The following is a 20,998-nucleotide window of genomic DNA, read 5'->3' on the forward strand; positions in this document are numbered from 1 at the left end:
AATTCACTCACTCTATTCATATTCAGATTCCTCAGTCCACGCCACCCGCGGCTTTGTAACTTGTCTTTCCAAAGAAGCAGCAGCGGTGGATCAATGATTTCCATTGGCTAATGTCTATGTAATGTGGCAGTGGGGCTATAGGACAGACAAGAAACCCCAGAGGTCGTGGGCAATCTGCAGCGTTTTGAATGTCTTCTGTGTCATCAAGGATTCCGGACTCTTTTTTTTTAATAAAGATGCTGCCCTGCCTTTGCTGTGTGGAGGAGGAAATGGACAGAGTTCTCACATGCGTACAAAAGCAAAGTCAGCTCTTGAGCTTGCGTGTGTGATGTCACAATCGGGGCTCTGTTGAAGGCTCATTAACAACTCAATCACATTGCGTTGAGTAAATGGCCTTCTGCGGAGGGCTCTGTGCACTTTCCCTGTCGTCTCGCAGCTTCTCTGACACAGGAGATCCAAACAGTGAGTGTTTTTGGAGTTTGAAGCCCCCCCCACACACACACACGAAAACCGAAACAAAGAAGAACCTGAAGTCTGTGAAGTTGTGGGTGGGGGGGGGGAGCCAGGGCCGCTCCGTGGCTCCAGTTGACCGCCGGGCCAGCCCCAGGTCCGGGCTTCAGAATCCGAGCTCAGCTGGTACCACGGCCGGGGAAGCAGGCAGAAAGCGGAGGGGAAGGCCTCAGGCGATGCTGGGGATTAATTTTTCGCTCTAGGCCCTGGCAGCTGCTGCGTCTTCAGGGCAAAACAACCCGGAGAGCTGCAGAGCTTGTATTGCTTTCACATATTAAAACCTGATGGTGGTTTTCAACCCCGAGGTTTCATTGCTGCTAATTTAGAACTTCCTGATGATTAATTTAAAGAGGGGGTGTGCGAGGGGGTTGGAAGCCTGAGTTGTTGTTGCTTTTTGTCTTTTACAGCAGGAAATGAAAATGACCCTGAGGGTCTGCAAATGCGATGGGACTAAATGATGATAACCTCATTTTTGAAAATGGCCTCTTCATCTGCAGGCGTTTTCTGATAGACTTGTCCGCTATCTGCGGTAAACGGCACCATGACCTTTAAAAAGAGCACATTGCGAAAAGCTTATTGACTGTTCCTGTCAAATCCTGTTTGCTGTGTAAATCAGTGACTCCTGCAGGGAAGCTGGGCCAGTGTGTCCCCAAAAAACAAGATCAAATAAAGTAGGGCCGCCCTTCCAGTCTTTTTCCCATCTGAGATTTTTTTAATGCCAGCAGCTCCTTAATTGCTGTTTTGAACCTGCAGATTATCCGTTTAATAATGAAGGAACTGGTAGCTGGGAAATTCTGGACTGGATCGGAATATAAGGGGCCACAGTTTGATTCACCCTGAAATAAAGGGGTTGGATGACAAGGAGCTGGGCTTTTAAATGGATGTTTGACATGTTAAAGAGAGTGTTCAAATGTTTTCTGTCTGTAAAAATCAATAGGTCAGTTTTATTCTTATACAGCGCCTCTCAGTCAGGCGGTTCTCAAGGCACTTTACATAAATTATACTTAAAAATATACAGAAGCAGAAAAGGGAATACAAAAAAGATATAAAATATGAAAACGAAATAAAAAAGAATTAAGTTAGGAATTGAAGGCCAACGAGAACAAGTAAGTCTTGAGGCCAGATTGAAAACCATCAACTGGGGGGTTGATATGATCGCAGAAAGGGCTCGGTCTCCTAACGTGCGATGTGAAGATGGGAAAGCTGGGAATGCTGAGGAGCCTGGAGCCAGCCGGACACAGTGAATGAACAGGGACCTGTGGGGACAGTCACTCTTGAAGGTCCACAGGAGACAGAAGGAGAATTTTAAAGTCAGTCCTGAAGGAGACTGGTAACCAGTGTGGGTCTTCGGCACAGGAGAAATATTTTCAGATTGTTTAGACTTTGTTGATACGTGAGTAACACAGTTCTGGACGTATTGTAGTTTCTGAAGTCATTTCTTGGATGATTTAGCTAGCAAAGCTTTGAATTGAAATCCCTATGGCAGAATTTTTTTTCGGAGAGCAATTTTTTTTTACACTTTGTTTAAATTTCCATTTTTAGGGAAACTATTTTGAATGAGGATAGATGCTGTCAAATGCTGTACAGATAATGAGAATTGGACCAGATGTTCCCAGGTGCACAGTCTAATGATGAAGGTCTCTGGCAGAGCTCGTTGTTTCCTACCTCTCATGCTACTCGAACTGTTCTGGAGGTGCTGGAATGCAGGTTTGTCATGGCCGGAGGGAGGCTAGTGGGGAATCTTGAGCAGCACGTCTGCCTTGACTGCTCCACCTGTGCAGGCTGCCTTGACTGCTCCACCTGCGCAGGCTGCGTCTCTTGAAGCATGGAGCCTGCCTTAACTGCTCTGCCTTGACTGCTCCATCTGCGCAGGCTGCGTCTCTTGAAGCATGCAACCTGCCTTGACTGCTCCACCTGCGCAGCCTGCCTTGACTGCTTCACCTGCACAGGCTGCCTTGACTACTCCACCTGCGCAGTCTGCTTCTCTTGAGGCATGCATCTGCCTTAACTGCTCCATCTGTGTCTAGCCCCTTGGCCACGCAGCATGTGCACTTTGCTGCAGCAAAATGATATATTTTCTCTGGTGTTATCATCCTTCTTTTCTTCCTGCCCTCCATATCTTTTTCTTTTCCTTTCCTGTCATTGAATAATTTAATCTGGAAATGTGTAAGGGAAAAAGAGTCCTCATCAGAAGTAACTGGCACTGCCTTGAATTGTTCGAGGGCGCTGTACTGTCCTGTACATTCCTCGTGGGTCGTATGATCTTTTCCTTGATTCAGGTGTTAGTGAACAGGAGGGAATTCCATTATGCTGTCGAGTGAATTCTGCTTTCAACGTGAACTGCAGGCACGTGGCTTCATAACTGATTTATTGGGTTTATGTGGGTAAGTCAGACTGTTATGTAAATTCATATGTCTTAATTTTGAAACCTGCAAGAGTAAGGTATTTTGAACACTGCTCTCCCAGAAACTTTAATATAATGCGGGGATGGTATCCTTTGTGTTTTATTTTCCATTATCTAAGTGCTTGAGTTCTTTGCTGTTTAATTACACCAAGCCACACAACAGCACCCAAACCTTATCATGGCCTTGGCACACAGGCCGCACAGCTGTGTGTGTTGGTGTCACGCCGCCTCCAGCTGAGACAGAGGGCCCAGACCCTGGTTAGCTTTAAGACCCTTGTACCTTTTTCCAGACCAAGCTCTATCAGGGCAGGGCTCTTCCATGTCCTTCCATGGAAATTTAAAAAAAAAACACTAATGGAATTTTACTGGTCGGAAAAAAACATAGTGAGGAGAGAGAAAAAATCCTGAAAGACACCAGCAGAGCTTGTGTCGAGGTGTGCTGTGTGTAGGGGAACAGCCCAGTCGAAGTTATATTTCTACTATATTTCTATGAAGCCAGTTAATAAGGTGGTAAAAGAGAAGGAGGGAAGAAGGGGTGAGCCCCAATCCATTGCACGTGAAGAGTATTAACAGAGCTGTCTCGTTTCCTGGAAAAAGTGCTGAGTCATGCAACAGTAATGTAATTCTACCCAAGGGATTGTGCCCTGATAGTCAGCAGTGCTTCAGTGAGGAAGGCTGAGGTGAGCAGAGTCAGCCTGGGATCGAAGTGATCAATCCCTCACTGTGAAGCATTCTGGCTGAGCTCAGCTGCAAAGCCACAGGGGCCAAGGTCCTGCATTTCCGGTGTAAGAGTGGTAATTGCGATTCCCGGCTCCTCTTTAAAGCCTCTTCTGCTGCTGCCGACCTGAGGTCTCTCTTCTCAGAAAGAAATGCTGACTTGTTCTCAGTTTATATTGTCCTTCAGAGTTAGGCACTTGCTCAGGGCTGGCTAAGGTTGGCCAGAAAGGCCGTGTTTTGTCCTGGGGAAAGTGCTGAGTCAGGGAAAGTCAACGGCGAGCTATTCCCATGGGACGGAATGAAAGATGTATTTGTGTGGCACAGGAATCAAGGGTGTGAGCTGGGGGAACAGACTGATGGGCTTTAGGACCAGGAGCAGAGAAGCCTGGGCGGCTGCCCCCCCCCCCCCAAAAAAAAAAACACTACAGAGTGCCCTGGGCCAGCACGACCTTTAAAAAAAAACAACCTGCTTTTAAACTGTTTTCATTACACTTTTCAGATGGTGCCAAAGCAAAAACAATCGTAGCTAAAAAATACCCAAACAAGCCCTAGGCATGCACGCAGTCAGGACAGGCTGTGTGGGCTTGTCTGCCTCTGCTGTCTGTGGAGTTGAAGTCCAGACCGCATCTGAAGCCAGACACGGGGTGTGCACGGCGCTTAACCTTTTTCACACCCCCCAGGTGTGCAGCCCGGACCGCCCCCAGTCCCGCAGGAGTGCCGATTCTGCCTGCGGCAGGCCTTGCATCCCGTCGTCCTCTGCCCCAGACCATCACAGAAATGCACGCAGAAAGGGCTGCGGTCCAAATGGATCGTTTTCATTCCTGTGTGCTTTTGGGAGTGACTAATTCACTTAGTAAAGTAAATACAGCCCACGATCCATTTTTAAAAAAGCATGTAACCAAGATAATGATAATCGCGTAACTATCTAGGGCTTGTTTGCCTAACATATGTGACCTGGTTTGCTTTAAGTCAGATAAAAAAACACAAAACTCAGTTTACAGATAAGCCAGCCCGGAGCTCGTGGAAAGCAGCTCCCTCTAGTTGCTTGCCTGCCAGGGTTTGGTGTAGTGGTTTCTGCCTCTGGAACAGAGGAAGCTCTGCCGAAAATGGAAGGCGTTGTTCCCGCTCGGAACCCCCCTGCTGTGGGATCCCTCCTGATTTCTCAGCTCGGCTCGGTTCTGTGTGCCTGGACCACGAAGGCGAGCCGATCTCGTTCCTGGGGAGGCCTGTCCCAGCCACTCTCCCTCCTGCGCGGAGACAGAGAGAGATCCTCCCAGAATCGCCCCATGCAGGCCACTGAATGCTCAGACGCGACTCATCCACGTCCATTTGTAAAGTATTTGAATACAGTACTTCAGGTTTCCTGTTCTTGTTGGCACTTGACTTGCTTTAAAATGATTTGGATTATTTAGATTTAGGAATCCATCCACTTTAATTTGATTGTAAAATAAAGAAGCTTTTACAGGCCTTGTCTCTTAGCTAGCAGTTAACAACCATGCTAAGAAATGGTCTCTGGGCTGGGTAGATGTTGTAGGGGTGGATGTGTGGCCCTGAGTTCAGATCAGTCTTTCGACATATTTATGGATGCAGTGAGGTGTGAAGTTCTGAGATGTGCAAAAGACTCCCTAGGTGTCAGGAAGGACAGGGGAGCTGTCCGTCCTGTGTAGCACGGCTGTTGGCTGGTCGCGGTGTAGGCTGTGAGGGGCGTGTTCCTGCAGGGTGGGAGCAGGCAGGCTTAAAGCCCTGCGCACGCTCCTGACTCAGCTGTGCAGCGTGTGGCCAGTGGACCCGGCAGGGGTCTCCTGGACAGAGCTGTGCGATACTCCCAGTCCTGCTGGTCTCTGAGGAGCAGTGTCCTCATCCCCGGCCTGGGCTGGGCCTCCGGCAGCGTCCTGTTTTCCCCGTCTGCATCCGTCCTTCTCAGAGGGCAAAGCCTCATTCATCGGCTGGCTGTATCATCCAGGAGAGTAGAATACTGACCGTTGCCTATTTCTGCTGCTTCCAGTACTTAATAGTCATTCACAGGAGCCGACTGTCTGACCCCAGAGAGGCTGTAGAGGCCTGATGGAAAATGGGGCCGCCCTGCTGAGCGGATTAGAGTGAGATACTGGGGTCTGAGCATTGTGGTGTCCTGGTGGCCCAGAAATGTATGTCAAGGCCCTGTTTAAGCCTTAGGTCTGCTGTTGACCCTCTGAGCAAGTTACTAAACCTCCCTTGGGCTCTGAGCTTTGGATTACTGGTCACTGAGGCGCTGTTCAGAATTTGCTCTCTAATTAGACTTGGGTGAAAGCTAAGGGGCTTTTCCCTTTCCATCGCCGTGGTCAGTACCATGGTGTCAGGCGGATCTGCGATCGGAGGCAGGAAGCCCAGCTGCGTCACGTGGTCATTCATGAGTGTCGTACCGATATTTGTAAAGCTGGGTGCTCTCGCTACCCTGATAGCACAGAGCCGGCGGGATTTTGAGTCCTCTTACATGACCACACCTGGATGTGGAATGGGGTCACATGACTGGAACCGGTCTGTCTGGGATTGGAATAGTGTTTTTCCGCGGAGGCATGCAGAGATTTTTCAGATGACGGCGTACAGTTTTATAGAACGAGCAGCAATTTCGTGTTTCGGGATGCGGAGTCGGAGTCGGCTCCACGCACGCCCGGAAAGCAGAATTGCAGCAGTCTGGTTTTCCCTTCTTTAAGCTGTATTTAAAGGCCGTGAATAGCTTCTGTGCGCACTGCTTTTAAACGGGATAAAGAAAAACTCCGAAATAAGCAAAATGCTAATCTTGCGAATAATAATGTGGCCTTAACGTCCTGTTCCCTGGTCTGAAAGCGCCGGTGTTTGTGTGTGTGTGTGAGCTGCTTTCTCTTGCCAGCAGCTGAAATAAAGCGCCTCTTCTTTCGGGCGTGTTTGTGAATTGCACTAAAATAATTCACCACTGAAGTTTGTTTGAAAAAAAAAAACGCAGTTCCTGTGGTCACTTTTAAAAAACGCAGACAGCTTGGCTGCACCTTTGGAAAACTTTTTTGGGCAGTTTTTTTTTTAAATTAACAAACCTCCCCTGTCTGAGAGAACCTTTTCAGTGTGAGTCCAGGCAGTAGAGGAGGGCAGAGTTTGCTGGTGGACGTGACTGTGGGGTGGTGGTGCTGTGAAATCAGTACTCCCCACCAGAAGTGCTGACCAGAGATACTGCAGTACTTTTGTGGCTTAGAGTAATTTTGGGTCCAGTGTGTGACAGCGTCAGCCCCATAGTCTGGAGTTCTGAACATACCCAGCCATGTTGCGGAAGCTGACACTCCCGATTTCTTTCAGGAAGTGCTGGGATGAGATCCTCTAATCAGCCACAAGAGCTGCATAGGTCTCTGAGATGTTTGTGAGCATAAGGGCGTAGGAGAGGTTACAGCCGAGAGCAGGACTCTCTTGATCATTTCATTGAGTTAATAAGCTGTAAACATAGGGCTCATCCAGCTGTTTCTTTGAAGGATTGTAGGGAATTGGCTTCAGCCACATGCCTGGGGAGTTTGTTCCAAACCCTTGCAACCCTTTGTTTAAAGAAGGGCCTCCAGGTGTCAACATGGGTGGGTGGGTTGCTCCAGACTCCAACAACCCTTTGCGTAAAGCCTTAGGTTTTTAGCATAGCCCTGTGACGGATCTGACTGGTTAGTTGTGGATCCCTTGTATGTTACAAACCCTGGGACTGATGCTGCCAAACAGTAGACCCAACTAATCGGTCCCATGGAAGGTCGTGTTGTGAGTCTTAAGGGTGGTCTAGGTTCAAATTTAGTTTTCACTTGGTTTACAGGAGGGAAAACCCTTGTTAGTGTTCATGCTGTGCTGCTTGTCTCAGATGTTGCAGAAATCCTTCTCCGCCCCGTTCCCCATGAGATACTTGATCAGTCCAGAGCACCTGTTTCTCTCAGACGGGCCCTGCTGGCGCTCCTGCGGGTCCTGCCAGCTGCCCAGGGCCCAGAACGGCTCCAGCTGCTGGCTGTTGAACCAGAACCTGCAGTGACGTCTTCCCTTCTCCCCCGGTCCATCCAATAGGAGCCCCGGTCACGAGGAGCTGCGCGGGTTTACACACGAGGTTAGGACAGATTCAGATGGGCAGCAGTACACAACCTGCAGAGATCTGGAGTGATCTGGCGATACTATACTAGTGATCCCGTGGGTGGCATGGTGGCACGGTGGTTAGCATTTCTGCCTGGCAGCGTTCAGGTCCTGGGTTCAGTTCCAGACCTGGGAGTGCTGGAGTGTGTATGTTCACCTGGCTTTCTTCTGGGTGCTCTGGTTTCCTCCCACAGTCCCAAGACAAGCCAGAAGGTAAGTTGTCTTCTGGGAAAACTGGCCCTGGTGTGAGTGAATGTGTCTCTCCCTATGATGGACTGGTGTCCTGTCCAAGGCGTACCCTGCCTTGCACCTGTGGCTTGCTAGCATAGGCTCTGGCTCACCCGCAATCCTGTACTGGATAAAGCAGTTCGAAAATGGATGGTACCGAACCTTGTGATAGTATGATGAGTGCTATAGACAATCAGGTGCACTGACAATCAGTTGCCTGTTCAGAATGAAACCTAGCTCTGCGTCTGGTGGAAGTGTTTCTTGTAGTGTTTCATATACGTGATTGCTTATTGGGGAGAAGCTTTACTGAGAGTCTTGATCACGAGAAGCTGTCAGACGGGACTTGGCTTGTATCTGAGATCCAGGCTGTTGCTAACCAGTAAAGGGTTAACAGCAAAAAAAACCTCATCTGACTACCTTTGTGAAAAATTCATGCCATGCAAATTTCACGTCTGAATGCAGCTTTGTTAAATGGCAAAGTAGTTATTTTCAGAGCGCTTGGTGCGTTCTCTTATTTCAAAATTAATCACCAAGTAGGAAATCAGATCTGTGACCTCTCTTGCGTTTCAGAAAAGTAATTTGGTGTGCGGGGTGTGAAATATTCTCAGCTTTTCAGTTTTTTCCAGCCCTCCCTTCTCTGCCTTGGTGATAGATGTGGATGCTCATGTCCTGATGCAACTAGATTGTGGTACATCAATACCCGCCCCTTCTCCTGTGATCTGTTGCAGTCAAGTGCCGCTAAGTCCCTCAGGTCTTAAGATAAAGAGCAGACAGGTTCTGCAGACAGTGCTTCACACCCTGAGAAATCATGACCAAGAAGAACACCCCGAAAGCAGAAGGACACGATTGGCCTGTGGGTAAACTGAAAATGTGGATGTGGCCGTGAGGATCCTGGCCTGCTGCAGACACTCTCTCGGATGGCTGATTCAGCCTTGTTTCCGGAGAGTCTAGTATTTCTCACACACACGTGATGTATATAGCAAAGACATGAGACGAAATGACCCAAGTTGTTGTTTTTTTGTTGTTATTTTGGTTCTGGTCACTTCTCGGCCTGGAGACCTCTGCTCCTGATGGGCTTCTGATGTCTCTGCTCCTCCTTGGCGTCTGCGTAATGATACACCGCTCCAGTGCTCTCTCGGGATGTCAGTCACATCCTGCTGCCCCCCCCCACGCACTCAGGAAAAAACTCCTGCCATGTGGTGTGGAACCGGTGGCCTATGTAGGGCCTGACTGAGAGCAACAGCCCCCTGGCACACTGGCACAGAGCTGTCAGGGCACAAGCTGCTGTCCTTTCTGGAATGTTTTTTGGCTGCAAGTACATACAAGTGATTAATTCTAAACATTTGTTTACTGATCTCCTTCTCTGACTTCTTTTTCTCTTTTCTTTCTCAGTTGACACTTTGCATTATTTCTGATCTGTTATACTGCAGACAGAAGAGTGTAGGAGGTGAGTTTCTGGACTCATCAGTGTCAGGTCGTGGGATCAAGTCCCTGCTTCTGTTGTACCATGAGAGAGGTTGTGTTAGCGGGGACCAGCAGTGCTAGGGGAGCATTCTGTTCCGGGCTGCTGTCCAACGTAGGAGGAAGAGTCTTGCTGTGGCTCTGATACAGACCTCACCTGTCACCTGTCTATCATTACTGCAACAGCTGCCACACTTCTACTCACTTATCAGCCAGCTCTGGTTGCCTTGGTTACACAATCAGACAGGAAGCCTTTTCCACCTGTGGGCAATTCATGTCCACTCCCCGTCTCAGGTTGATCTGGGTACTTAAGGTGTGCTCTGACAGTGCTCTGCGCTCTGGGAGAGAGTTTTGCTCCAAGGTACTACCTTGGTGTTTAGTTTTGCATTCCCTGCTTTGTGTTTCTCTTTGGATTCGTAATCCTGCCTCCTTTTGCCCTCTGCTTTTGGATTCCCTTGTGTTGGCATTGCTGAACTCCACTTCTGTCTGCTTCTTACCCATTTTTCAATAAATGTAATACAGGTGTTGTTCTAGTAAAAACTGATCAAGTGCACACAGGACTTTTAAGTTACTGATTAAACGCTTCATTAGCGGGTTTAGTCTGTCCCTCGTGAAATACATTCTGTTGCTTCACCAGTAGGCGTTTGAGCTGAGTTATGCTAATATAAAAGTCTTGACTGCATGCAGAGACACACACAAGTCTGTGTGATCATAAATAAGCAGAGGCATTGCAGTAGAGTAGGTCTCAGGCTTAATAGAAGCTTCTGTGTTTCTCTTAAATACTAGCCCAAATGCAGCCCTTTATTTTAAATGCTGCTCCTGTTTCAAAGCTGAGTAAAAGTCAGACGTTTCATTTAAATGACATTGCAGTGCAGAGCAGTAGGATTCGTGGTGTATGCATGTGTGCGATGGAGCCCTTGGGCTTGAAATCACAGCGGCAGGCAGGACAGCTTTGGGATGTGAAGGCATGTGTGCGTTGTCCGAAGTCAGGAATCCGGGAGTCGCAACTTGATCCCCTCCTGTTTTTTGAACCTCACATGAAAAATCTGGTTAAGAAAGCTTTTTTTTCACCTCGGTAATACTGCCCACATTAGGCAATTTTTCTATCAGTGTCTGATACTGAGTGCCTGATTTTATCACATCAAGGCTTGATACTGCAGTTCTCCAATCTATGGGCCTCTTAGCTCTCTTCTCAACAAGTTGCAATATGTTTGAAACTCTGCAGCGAGACTACTTACTCACACTAGACCCTGGAAGCATATCACTCCTACACTTAAATCTCTTCACCGGTTGCCTTTAAAGTCACATATTTAATATAAGATCTTGTTACTGACATTTAAGGCTTTTTCAGTGTACCTGGGACTAAATCAGCCTTTTACTGACGGTGCCTTCTCTGTCGCTACTCCATTCTTATGAACTGCCCTTCTTCCAGCTCTTAAAGAGACAAATTCTTTGAGCTTTTGTCAAATCAAAACTTAAAACTGTGGCATGTGACATGTCAGTGGTAGACGTGTGAAAATGCAAAAGGTGACGCCAGGCTCGGAGAGTCTCAGTGTTAGCTGTGTGTTCCATAAGGGTGGGAAGGCACTGTACAGCAGAGGCTCATATTGGCCAGTCACTATCATTGTCGAAACATAAAGAGCAGTTACCAATGAGAGGAGGACATCTAACCTGTTTGGTAGTTATCAGCTAAGTGATCTGAGGATCTCATCCAGCCATTTCTTGAAAGAATCCGAGGTATGAGCTCTAACAACATGGCTGGGTAGCTTGTTCCATTCTCCCACAACCCTTTGTGTAAAGACGCCCCTCCTCTTATCAGGTTTAAACGCACATCCCTGTAATTTCTGCTTGTGTCCCCTGGTTTGTGTTTTACTGCGTTTTACTTTATTCCGGGAGGTGGTTTCCCGCCTGCTTCAGCCTTCATCATTCTGCGCCTTCTGATGAGACGTGGTTTCTGGAGGCTAGACCAAGCCTGTTCTGGAGATATGATTCGCATACAGTAGCAGGGGTGCAGAAAGAGTAAACATTGTGGGGTGCAGATGATTTTGTCAAGTTTCCCGTGGGGGTAGGGATGGAGGGGGTGATATGCATGTATAGTTAAAAGTTTGTTCCTGTCATTTGAAACCTTTTTGTTATTACTCATTATGTGCCTTTACTAAGTCTCAGCCTTTGCAAAATTGTTTGGGTCTGCACAAAATTTCCTTAGCTCATGGGTTTTGCATCTGTGCTGTACGATGTGGTTGGTTGTGTATTTTCTGCTGGGACACCACACAGCAAGACATCCTGGCTGCAGTTCTGGTGGGCCCAATAACAGTCTAACCATCCAGCAGCTTCTAAAAAATGCCCAAGGCTGGAGTGGTGTTTATATAATTTTCCCAAAGAGCAGATACATTTCTGTGAAAAGACAAATCAGCAGTACATGTTACACCACTGCTAGCACATGTCTAGTAGAATGAAAATTAATTTCCCCCTGTTTAATGCAGGCAGCCTCTCTAATAATAGAGTTATGTTCACTCTCACATGGTGACACTGAGTCAGACTGGAAGGTAGGTTGGAAATTAACACAAAACCCACAAAAAAATGCATCTTTGCAACACATGACTTAGATCAGTACAAATCAAACACGCTTGATGTAGCTTGATGTGTTGCTGCATGCCTTGCACAGTTCTCCTGTGAATGTGTGGATCTGGGACCTAGGAGCACAGTCTGTATTTTTAACCAGCTGCCGAGGAGTGGCCTGGATTGATAGGGTTCTTCGGGAGCAGATGCAGGAGAGCTCTGTCCAGGGAGGGACACACTGGCTCCTAGCTTCAGGTCCACAAGGAATGAAGCCAGCCTCTTCTGTGCTGTGTGTCAGGGGTGTGACCAGCAGCACAGACTGTGTGACTGCACTGATCTTCTGTGGGGGTATAACTTCCTAGTAGCACCAAGATGCCATAAAAACCCTTTCATTCATCGTTTTAGCAGAGACCGTAATTATAATTAGAGGCAAAAATCACAAGCTCAAAAGGTGCTAAATTGTGGATCACGTTGTAGCAAGATGGACCTCGACAGGGAGACACAAGCTGGGTTGCAGTAGCAGGGCTGGACGAGGGGAAGACTGCAGTGCTCTTTATTTTGCCCGTTTATTTCATGTGCACTTTAACCCACATCTAAAGACAGAGAGGCCCTTGAAAAGGTCCCGCAACACTGAAGCACTCTTTTTACAAAGGGATCTTTGCATGAAATTGCAGTATGTGAGTGTGGGAGGATTAATGCCGTAGCAGGGACTGGTTTAATTACGGCTGAGGTTTCTCTGCGATCCCTGACCGCTGCCCAGTGCCCCTGTGTGGCGTGGCGATCCGCGATGGCGCGCTGCTGACGGGCTGTGTCGAGGTACCTTGATGATGTCCCTGGCGGTGGAATTGGGGAGGCTTGCAAATATAGGCTCAACGTCTTCCCCACCCGCACCCCTCCACCCAGGCGTGGAAGAGACGCTGGCGTTGGTGATGTTTCAGTGAAAAGAAGATGGCTTCCAAGCCTGAAAACAAAATAAGGATGGATTTGCAAGGTGACCAGAAATGTTATGGAAGAGGTTCCTGTGTTTTTCTGAATGCGGTCTGGCTGACTGCTGGGGCTGTGGAGATCTGATGACCTGGCTTGCCCTCTGTGCAGCAGAACATGCCAGCTCCTGGCATGGGGTCCTCTCTGGCTGGTGGGCACCCTGGGGTGGCTAAGCCAGGCCCTGTTCACAGGGTGCGGGGGTGGGGGGTGGGGGGGGGGGGTCTGCGAGCACGGCTTGAGGGTTGGCTCGCCGCCTCTGCTGTCCCTGTGGCTCACTCTCCTCTCCTCTTTCTCCTCCTCTCGCCCAGCGCCGAAGACCTGCAGCCCCAAGCAGTTCGTGTGCAAGGACAAGATCACCTGCATCTCCAAGGGCTGGCGGTGCGACGCGGAGAAGGACTGTCCGGACGGCTCCGACGAGTCCCCCGACGTCTGTGAGTGCCGAGCTTCCTCTCTCGGGCCTAGCGAGTACTACTAGGCAAATCTGTGGTGCAGAAACTTAACCCCTTCCTCTGCTGAACGCCTCCAGCCCTCCTGAGGCAGTTTCCACCTGAATGCCCTTAAACATCTTATATTTGCATTATATTATACACAGGAAAGCATAGACAGTACAGGCTTGGTAGGGCAACATTGTACAGGCAGCGTTATAAGCTGGAAAGTATAGACAAGCCAGGCTTGGTTGAGGGCTTGAATTCGCTTTATCATCTTCACGTGTCCCTAGTCACTATCTTATGCAATAACTAGGTACACGTGAATGCGGCTGTGTTCGGTCACCCATTGCGACTGATGCACGTCTAGTATTGCGCCCACGAATTGCCTTATCTCCGCTGAACTGCGTCTGTTTTATTTTTATACAATAAAAACATAAACGTGTTAAGTGAGCCATTGAATGGTGAAAGGGGAGGGCGCCCGTAGCTCCCTGTCTAAAATCCTGGCCTTTCCAGCTCAAGACCGAGCTCGGCGAGTGTCCTCTCCGCTCGAGCGGCGCCAGGCTCCGGGCGTTTCCGCCCCCCAGCCGAGGTGGCTGAGCAGGGTGCGTGGGGGTGCAGGAGAGTGGAGACGTTGCTATAACATTCTGGGGCACCTATGTAAATGCTACTTTCGGCAGACCAGGCACAACCCGGCTGCTGGCGTTCAATAGGTGCTTGTTCCCGTTGGCTTTGTCTTGCCTGACCTCATCTGTGCTGGATTGACGTAGCCGGGTGGCCTTGAGCAGAGGCCAGCCTGCCTGGCGAACGCTCGCCTTTCAACGCCCAGTCAAATGTGTTGCTTGGAGGATCTTCCCTTCGCCTCCTCTGCCTGCAGACCCTGTCTCACACTGTGTCTGCAGGGGTTCATCCCCTCAGCGGGTTGTGAATGCCCTGAACCCATCTCCTCTTCAGTGTTGCGCTTGTGCCTCCAGGGTTGAACGTATTTGAGGTTTGGTCAGGAGCAGAATACCAAAGTCCTGTGATTCCCCCCCCCCCACCCCCATCAACACATAGACTGATTCAGGGCTGTTTTGCCCATTTCAGTGAACAACACTGGTACTTTCCCTGAAGTCTTGTTTACCCAGCGTTGCTAAGTGTCATGAAAGTCTCAGGAAATAAAAATCTGCTACAACCTTTCTTTAAAGCAAGATCCTTGCCAAATCTTGAAAACTAATCCTGTTGGCTTCTTTGTTAGTGTTACGGGAAGACATGTCAGTGGCACAGTGGCATAACATTTTGCATTACTGCCTCACAGCTTCAGGGCACCGGGCTTGATTCTTGCTTTGTGTGTCTGTCTGCGTGGAGTTTGCATGTTGTCACGTTTGCAGGTGATTTTGCTGGGCGCTCCACTTTCCTCTCCCATACCGGTGCAATGCAGGCTGAGTTTGCTTTTTTTTGTTTTAGAAGGGAATTTTATCCCCTGTGTGTGTTGGGGAGGTCTTTTGGAATACCTCATTAAAAAAATGAACATGAAACCAGCAGTGCTTTGGCCTCTGTTGTTTGCTCATCCCAGCTTCGATACAGGAGAAGAAAAGTTTTGATGGTGTGTGCGAGTCTGCAGTCGCCTGCGCTCTGCAGGCCTGCAGGGACTCTCGCTCTTGTGTATTGTCTCGCAGTGCTAGCGGTAGTTAATTCGCTTCTGGGTGAATTATATAGTTTGAAAAAAAGTGTGAAATATGATGTCAGGTGGCTTCAATCCAGGATCATAGCAGTCATTACAGGGCAGAAGAATCCTGAAAAAATATAATTACGGGTCTGTATATTCTGCAGTGACAGTAAATGAATAACACTGTACGGTAAAAAAAAAACAGTTCTTTTTCTGTCCGTGAGGCTACTACCAATAAGATTCCAGTTTAATAGAGATGTTCTGTCTCACTGACTCCGCTGTCTAAAGCGCTCTCTCTCTCTGCGCCTCTCCTTCTCTCTCACACAGTGTCTGCCTCAGTCCTGCTCAGACTAACCTCTTTCACAGCCCAATTTTTTCATCTTTTTGAAATTAGGAAGCTTTTGTACTTTTATCCCCCCCCCACCCCCCCCACCAAAAGAGCTTGGGTATCCGAACGTGTTGGGTAGCTGGTAAATAAGGGCTTTCTTCATTTGCTGTGTGTTTATTTGTAGTCTTGGGATGGCCCTTTCTAGTTACCATTTAACCAGTTTTATTTCCCGGTGAAAAACACTCAGATTCGGCTCATTACAAAACAAACGAGCTGCTGTTGATGTAAAATTTCAGCTGCTACATGTTGTCGCCCCATCAGTCCCCCAGGAGACGTTTACAGGTGATGCTGATCACTAATCCTTATTATAATAATAATTACCCACACCAGAGCAGTTTGGGGTATATCTGCCAGGACATAAGCAGAGATCTTCAGACAAATAGTTTGTGCTACACCAGAATGGAAATGATGGAGTATACAGCAATCCGGAGGGAACCTCACAGTTAAAACCCCCTGGTGTGTTTGCTGGAGTGACCCTAAAAATGCATCTCTCAGGGACTCCTGCAGCATGTTTGCCCACAGGAGCGTAAACAGTGTGTGGCTGATCATTAACCAGGAGGAGGAGGATTCCAGTGTTTTTCTATACTTGTGTAAGAGGCTGACCTTCGGAATGGGATCAGTGTAAACCTTTGCTAACATCAAAGGAATCGGCTTTGCTGACAAAACAAGAGCTAAAAGGCACAGGAGGAGGGTTAAATTTAGGAACACCACACTAGCAATGCAGTTGCTATAATGCTTCAACAGAAAGAGAACAAACGCAGTAAAGCTCCATGCCAGATTTTGTGGAGCATTTTGGGCAAATTGTACTGACGCAGAAGAAAGCATCTCATTGTGTCTGTGGACGTTTGCTAAGAAAAATTATAGGAACTGCAAACCAGTGATGAACTGGCATATATAAGAGTCTGTACCGGACTAAAACCTGAAATGGATCAGACTGCTGTGCAATAGGAGTCTGGCCTGTTTCCCTGGAAAAGCAGTGAAGGTAATGAATGAAGTCTACTGCTGCTTTACAGTGGCAAGATCCCTTACATCCCAGATCCTGTAAAACTGAGCGTAATTAGATTTCGTCACTGATGAATGAAGCTTGTTCAATTTGTATGAAGAAACAATTCCACTTTTCATCTTGCCAGGCCCTCAAGGAACAGAGATGCCATTAGTTCCTCGCTCATCTTACTTAGTGTTGTAATTTCTTGATTTGAAAGTTGTTACTGGAGTGAAAGAGATTTGTCAGGCTTGTTTGCAGAAAAGCTAACCGCTTCCACCCAGAACTAGAAGGCAGGCCTACCAAAAACTGGAATGGACAAAGCATCGCTCCCTTGTACAAAATAATGAAAAGCAGTCATAAACGTTACAGCACGGCTGGGAGGATGTGCTTCAGAGCCACACAATACTGTTTCCCCAGCACCAGCTAATGCTGAGTTCATTCCGCGAAGCAGTAAAAAAAAACTGAAGTTCACTCAGTCTAGACACAGAGGGGAGCAGCATAGATCCGTGTCAGTCTGGAAGTTATTAAAAGCTGGCTCGCAGGAATGGAGAAACCTGCTGTTTTTCACCATTTCAGCTTTTCCCGGTAGAGGACTGCATTTTTTGGAGTCCTGACGGGCTTTATCTATCCCGGGAAAAAAGAACCAGACACACTCAGCTCGGAGGAGAGCCCTGCAGCTGTGTTCCAGCTTTTGAACCCCAGTATTACAGTTGGGGTATCCCATCCCAGAGAGCGGGGACATCTGAGTACACATTCATTTCAGTGCTCGCTGTACGTTTGCTTACGATCTGCTAAAAGTCCAGAAAATAAAGAATCTCAAGGGTCCATCCTGATTCTGTAGTTCCTCCTGCTCTGCCATTTCCTTTTCCAAGAGTGGAAAACAACTTCCCACCATTTGCGAGCCCGGTACTGGCCCAGACTGATCTGGATCGGGCTCTCCTGGTCTTTCGAGTCTCTGATGGGCACAGTTTGGCCAAAAAGAACCCCTCCCTTCTTTCCAGTCACAGAGACCCCCGGGGGGTTTGAAAACTTTTTTTAAGTGAGGCTTTTATAGAAGGGGCTGATGTCTGTCTGCATTAGGTGAAGCTCACAGTTGTGCCTGTTGTCACTGTTGCAAAGGCTGGTACTAGAGAACAGACTGCCTTTGGGGAGGTGATGCAGGCGTGTTACGTTCTTGTTAAAACAAGGCCCTCCTCTCAAAAATAATAAATAACTTGCACTGCAAGGCATTTCTAGTTCTTCCTTGGAATTTCAGACTTGGCTGTTGGTCACTCAGTAGTTATACATCTTTCTGTAAGAATAAACCCGTCTGTTTCAGACTGAAGCCTTGGCTCATGCCTTCGTTCTTCCTGAAGGCTGAGAGAAGTCTGGGGAGGTGCTCACCCTTTGCTGCAAGGGTGAAACGAGTTGTTGTGGTCTTTTTTATAATTGTAATCAACACCACCACCCCACACCAGTGCACAGGAGCAATTCAAAGACTCCAGTTATACAAGACAGGATGTCTTTGGAAGGTGGAAAGACGCCTGTGCAAACATGCTGCATGCAGACTCCACACAGAAGGTGCTCTTCTATGGATATCAGGACCCAGGAGCTGTGAGGCTACACTGCTCATTGCTACCCCTCCCTGCCTCCTGTATAATATTATTGACATTAAACATTAATGACTATGTTCATTAATATACGGTCATTAATCAAGATAGGAGCCCAGCAGCGAAACTAGTCTTTTACACTGCGTCAAGGATATGAGTCCGTTGAAAAGATCATTGCCGTGGTTTGCTTTTTTAGCTTTCACAATAAAAAATGGGAAAGACGGTGACGAACTTCCGCCCAGCCCGGCAGTGCAGGTGAAAACGTGGCCACCCGTCAGACAGAAGCCAGTCAAACCAGAGAGCCGTCCTGTTTTTAATCCTGCGCTGGGAGCATGAAAACAGCAATCACTCCCCTCCCGCCCACGGATGACGACAGATCCCTTGGCCGAATTCCCACTGTGGCTGATTAAACCAGTGATGATAGCTATAGTAACAATAACACAAAGATGTGCATCATAAGAATACCTCGTTTCCTCAGGACTTATAGAACGAGGTCTGCTGGTTTTACACATTTGGCGGGAAGCTCTGTGGCTACGGATCTACGCCTATGGCTGGAAGGTTGCTGGTTCAAATCCCACAGCCGGCAGAGGAATCCTACTCCGTTGGGCCCCCGAGCAAGGCCCTTAACCTCAACCGCTCCAGGGGCGCCGTGTAAATGGCTGACCCTGCACTCTGACCCCAGGCTCTCTCCCCCTGTCTGTTTGTCTCATGGAGAGCAAGCTGGGGTATGCGAAAAGACAAATTCCCAATACGAGAAATTGTATATGGCCAATAAAGTGATCTTAATTTTTGCCACAGAGGTGGGTGCCGGAGGGAGTCGGTTTAGCGGGTGGGTGTCCAGGAGGGTGCTGTCATTGCAGTTGCAGAGAGCTGTCCGCTTTCACACGGTGATGTGCATTCCTCGAGCCCACTGTCCTGGGCGTGTGCGACTGGGCCGTTGCTGTTTTTGCCTCTGCGGCTCCATCTGCGCTGGGGAGGGGCGCGTCGTCCAGCCCTGTCGGGGTCATCTCAAGCCTGATACATTAGAAACCGCAGCAAGGCAGGGCCTGGGTTCTCTCACAGAAGAGACCCTCCAGGATTGTGAATTGTGAGACCTCAAGCCCGTTTGGTTCCAGGTAGCTAACTGACCCGAGGATCTTGCCAAGAAAGCGTTTGTTTTTTATAAAAAGCCTGGATTTAAGCTTTGGCAACGTGGCTTTGCAGCTTGTTCCACGCTCCTCCAACCTCCTGCTCTTGGTTTTACATGCATGTCAGCTTTGTTTCCACTTGTTTGTATGTTATATGTTATGGTTGATATGTCATTGTTGGTTTTGTCAAGGCCTGTGGGGATTTTGTATACTGAGTGATCGGGTTCCAATGTAGTTTTCTTTGTTGGAGGCTAAAAATATTTAGTTCAGTTGCCCGTCTGAGTAGGATATTCCTCTAACCCCGGGAATGTATCTGGTTGTTGTGTTTTGTATTTATTCCAGGGGAGCCAACTGTTTTTTTGTATGATGACCAAATTTTACAGTTCCGCAAATAAGTACTACACGTCTTCTAACACATCCTAACATCTCCTTTTTCTTGCCTTAGTAAGTGGTCCTTGTACAGATCCCTGTGGTACTCTGTCAGTTACATCACCCTGATTCTGAGAATTCACCCTTTACCACTGTCACATTAACCAGCTCTCAATCTAATTATACATATCACCTTGAATTTCTGCTGCCTGTCATTTGAGGATTAGTTATGAGTACTTTATCTAAAACCTTCTGAAATCTAAATTCCCCATGTTCACTTTACACCCGTTACTGTTTTTACTTGTTCAAAATCTTTAACCAGCTAGTGAACAAGACAATCTGTGATGAATCTCCCTGGAATCCTGCTGCCATACACCTTGTTTAGTCCTGATTATTGTTTCTATAACCTGCGATAGAAGACATTTTGGCCTGAAATTACCTGGTTCAGTTTTGTCAGCCTTTTCATGGATGGAAGCTACATTAGTAATTTTCCAGACACCGGGAGTCACCCCCTGTCCTCGTCCTCGAAAGCATTTTGCTGCCAGTCTGCGAATAACACCTCTTGTTTATTTATTTGCGATTGCTCGAATCCCAGGCACTGTTTATCCTAAGTGTCTCTTGGTTGCAGCCGTTTTGTGGACTAATCATATTTAATTACATGACATCGCCTCTCTCTCTGCCTCGATTCATCTTCCCATTGCGTGGATGTTAGTGAGACAGGCCTATCTGCCAGTCTGCTTCTGCCAGCAGGTCTAACTGCTGCAATAAAATCTGTCCTACAGAGCTGGGTGAGGACTGAGGTGCCCTTAAACTCCATTTGTCTTCATTTACAGAAATGCGTAATGGAAAGAAATGTGGCTAGGAAGTGCAATTCCAATTTATTTGCTTCAAAAGCTCGAAGAGGGAGTGCAGCGGCCTTTCCTGGTCTTAAAAATCCAGGGAATTAGCTGGCTGTTCTTTTTACTGTCAGCGTGAGCTCCCGTTGCTTTTTTGGAGAGCTACTGCGATCTCCTCTTCTTTTTCTCTTAAAGGGGAAGAAGAACGTTTTTTTTACTTGAATTTGCCTGGGCCACCAGCTGCCTTTTAACTTTCCCCATCCTGTCAGAAAAAAACCCCAAAGAAAGAATTCAGGGTTCCCAGATGTGAACACTGCCTGCAGATGATTTTTCGCGAGCGGGAGAGGCTTTTTCTAAGACGGTTCCTCCTCTTGCTGAGCTCCGGATCCCTGCTCGCACAGGAAGTATTGCAGACGCAGTTTTAAAAAAAAAAGTGAATAGAAAACCTGCTATTGAAATTCCTCGTCATTAGCTCTCCAACTTTGGTTGTTTGTCAGCGGCGCGGGGATAAAGGAGCAGATTTTAATGTGCTACAGGCTGTATTTCAGCAGGGAAGCTGAACTTCTTTTGTGAAAATCCAGGCCAGCCACGCAAGGAGCTCAAAATCTTTTTTTTTTCTTTGCTTTAGTTTTCGTACTCCTCTGTGAATCCAAGGAGCGTAACCACT

The 20,998-nt window shown here is 47.8% G+C and overlaps 1 protein-coding gene across 4 annotated transcripts in view; it reads left to right on the top strand.

The window, feature by feature from the left end:
* lrp1aa (low density lipoprotein receptor-related protein 1Aa) overlaps positions 1-20,998 on the top strand; it is a 181,923-nt gene that overhangs the window by 15,296 nt on the left and 145,629 nt on the right. For all 4 annotated transcript variants that reach the window (XM_088914172.1, XM_088914177.1, XM_088914182.1 and 1 more), the window contains exon 2: positions 13,273-13,395. In XM_088914172.1, the coding sequence (XP_088770298.1) occupies positions 13,273-13,395 (123 nt within the window). The remainder of the gene's footprint in view (positions 1-13,272; positions 13,396-20,998) is intronic.

Source organism: Atractosteus spatula, chromosome 1 (assembly GCF_055471065.1).
Source record: "Atractosteus spatula isolate fAtrSpa1 chromosome 1, fAtrSpa1.hap1, whole genome shotgun sequence".
NCBI lineage: Eukaryota > Metazoa > Chordata > Actinopteri > Semionotiformes > Lepisosteidae > Atractosteus > Atractosteus spatula.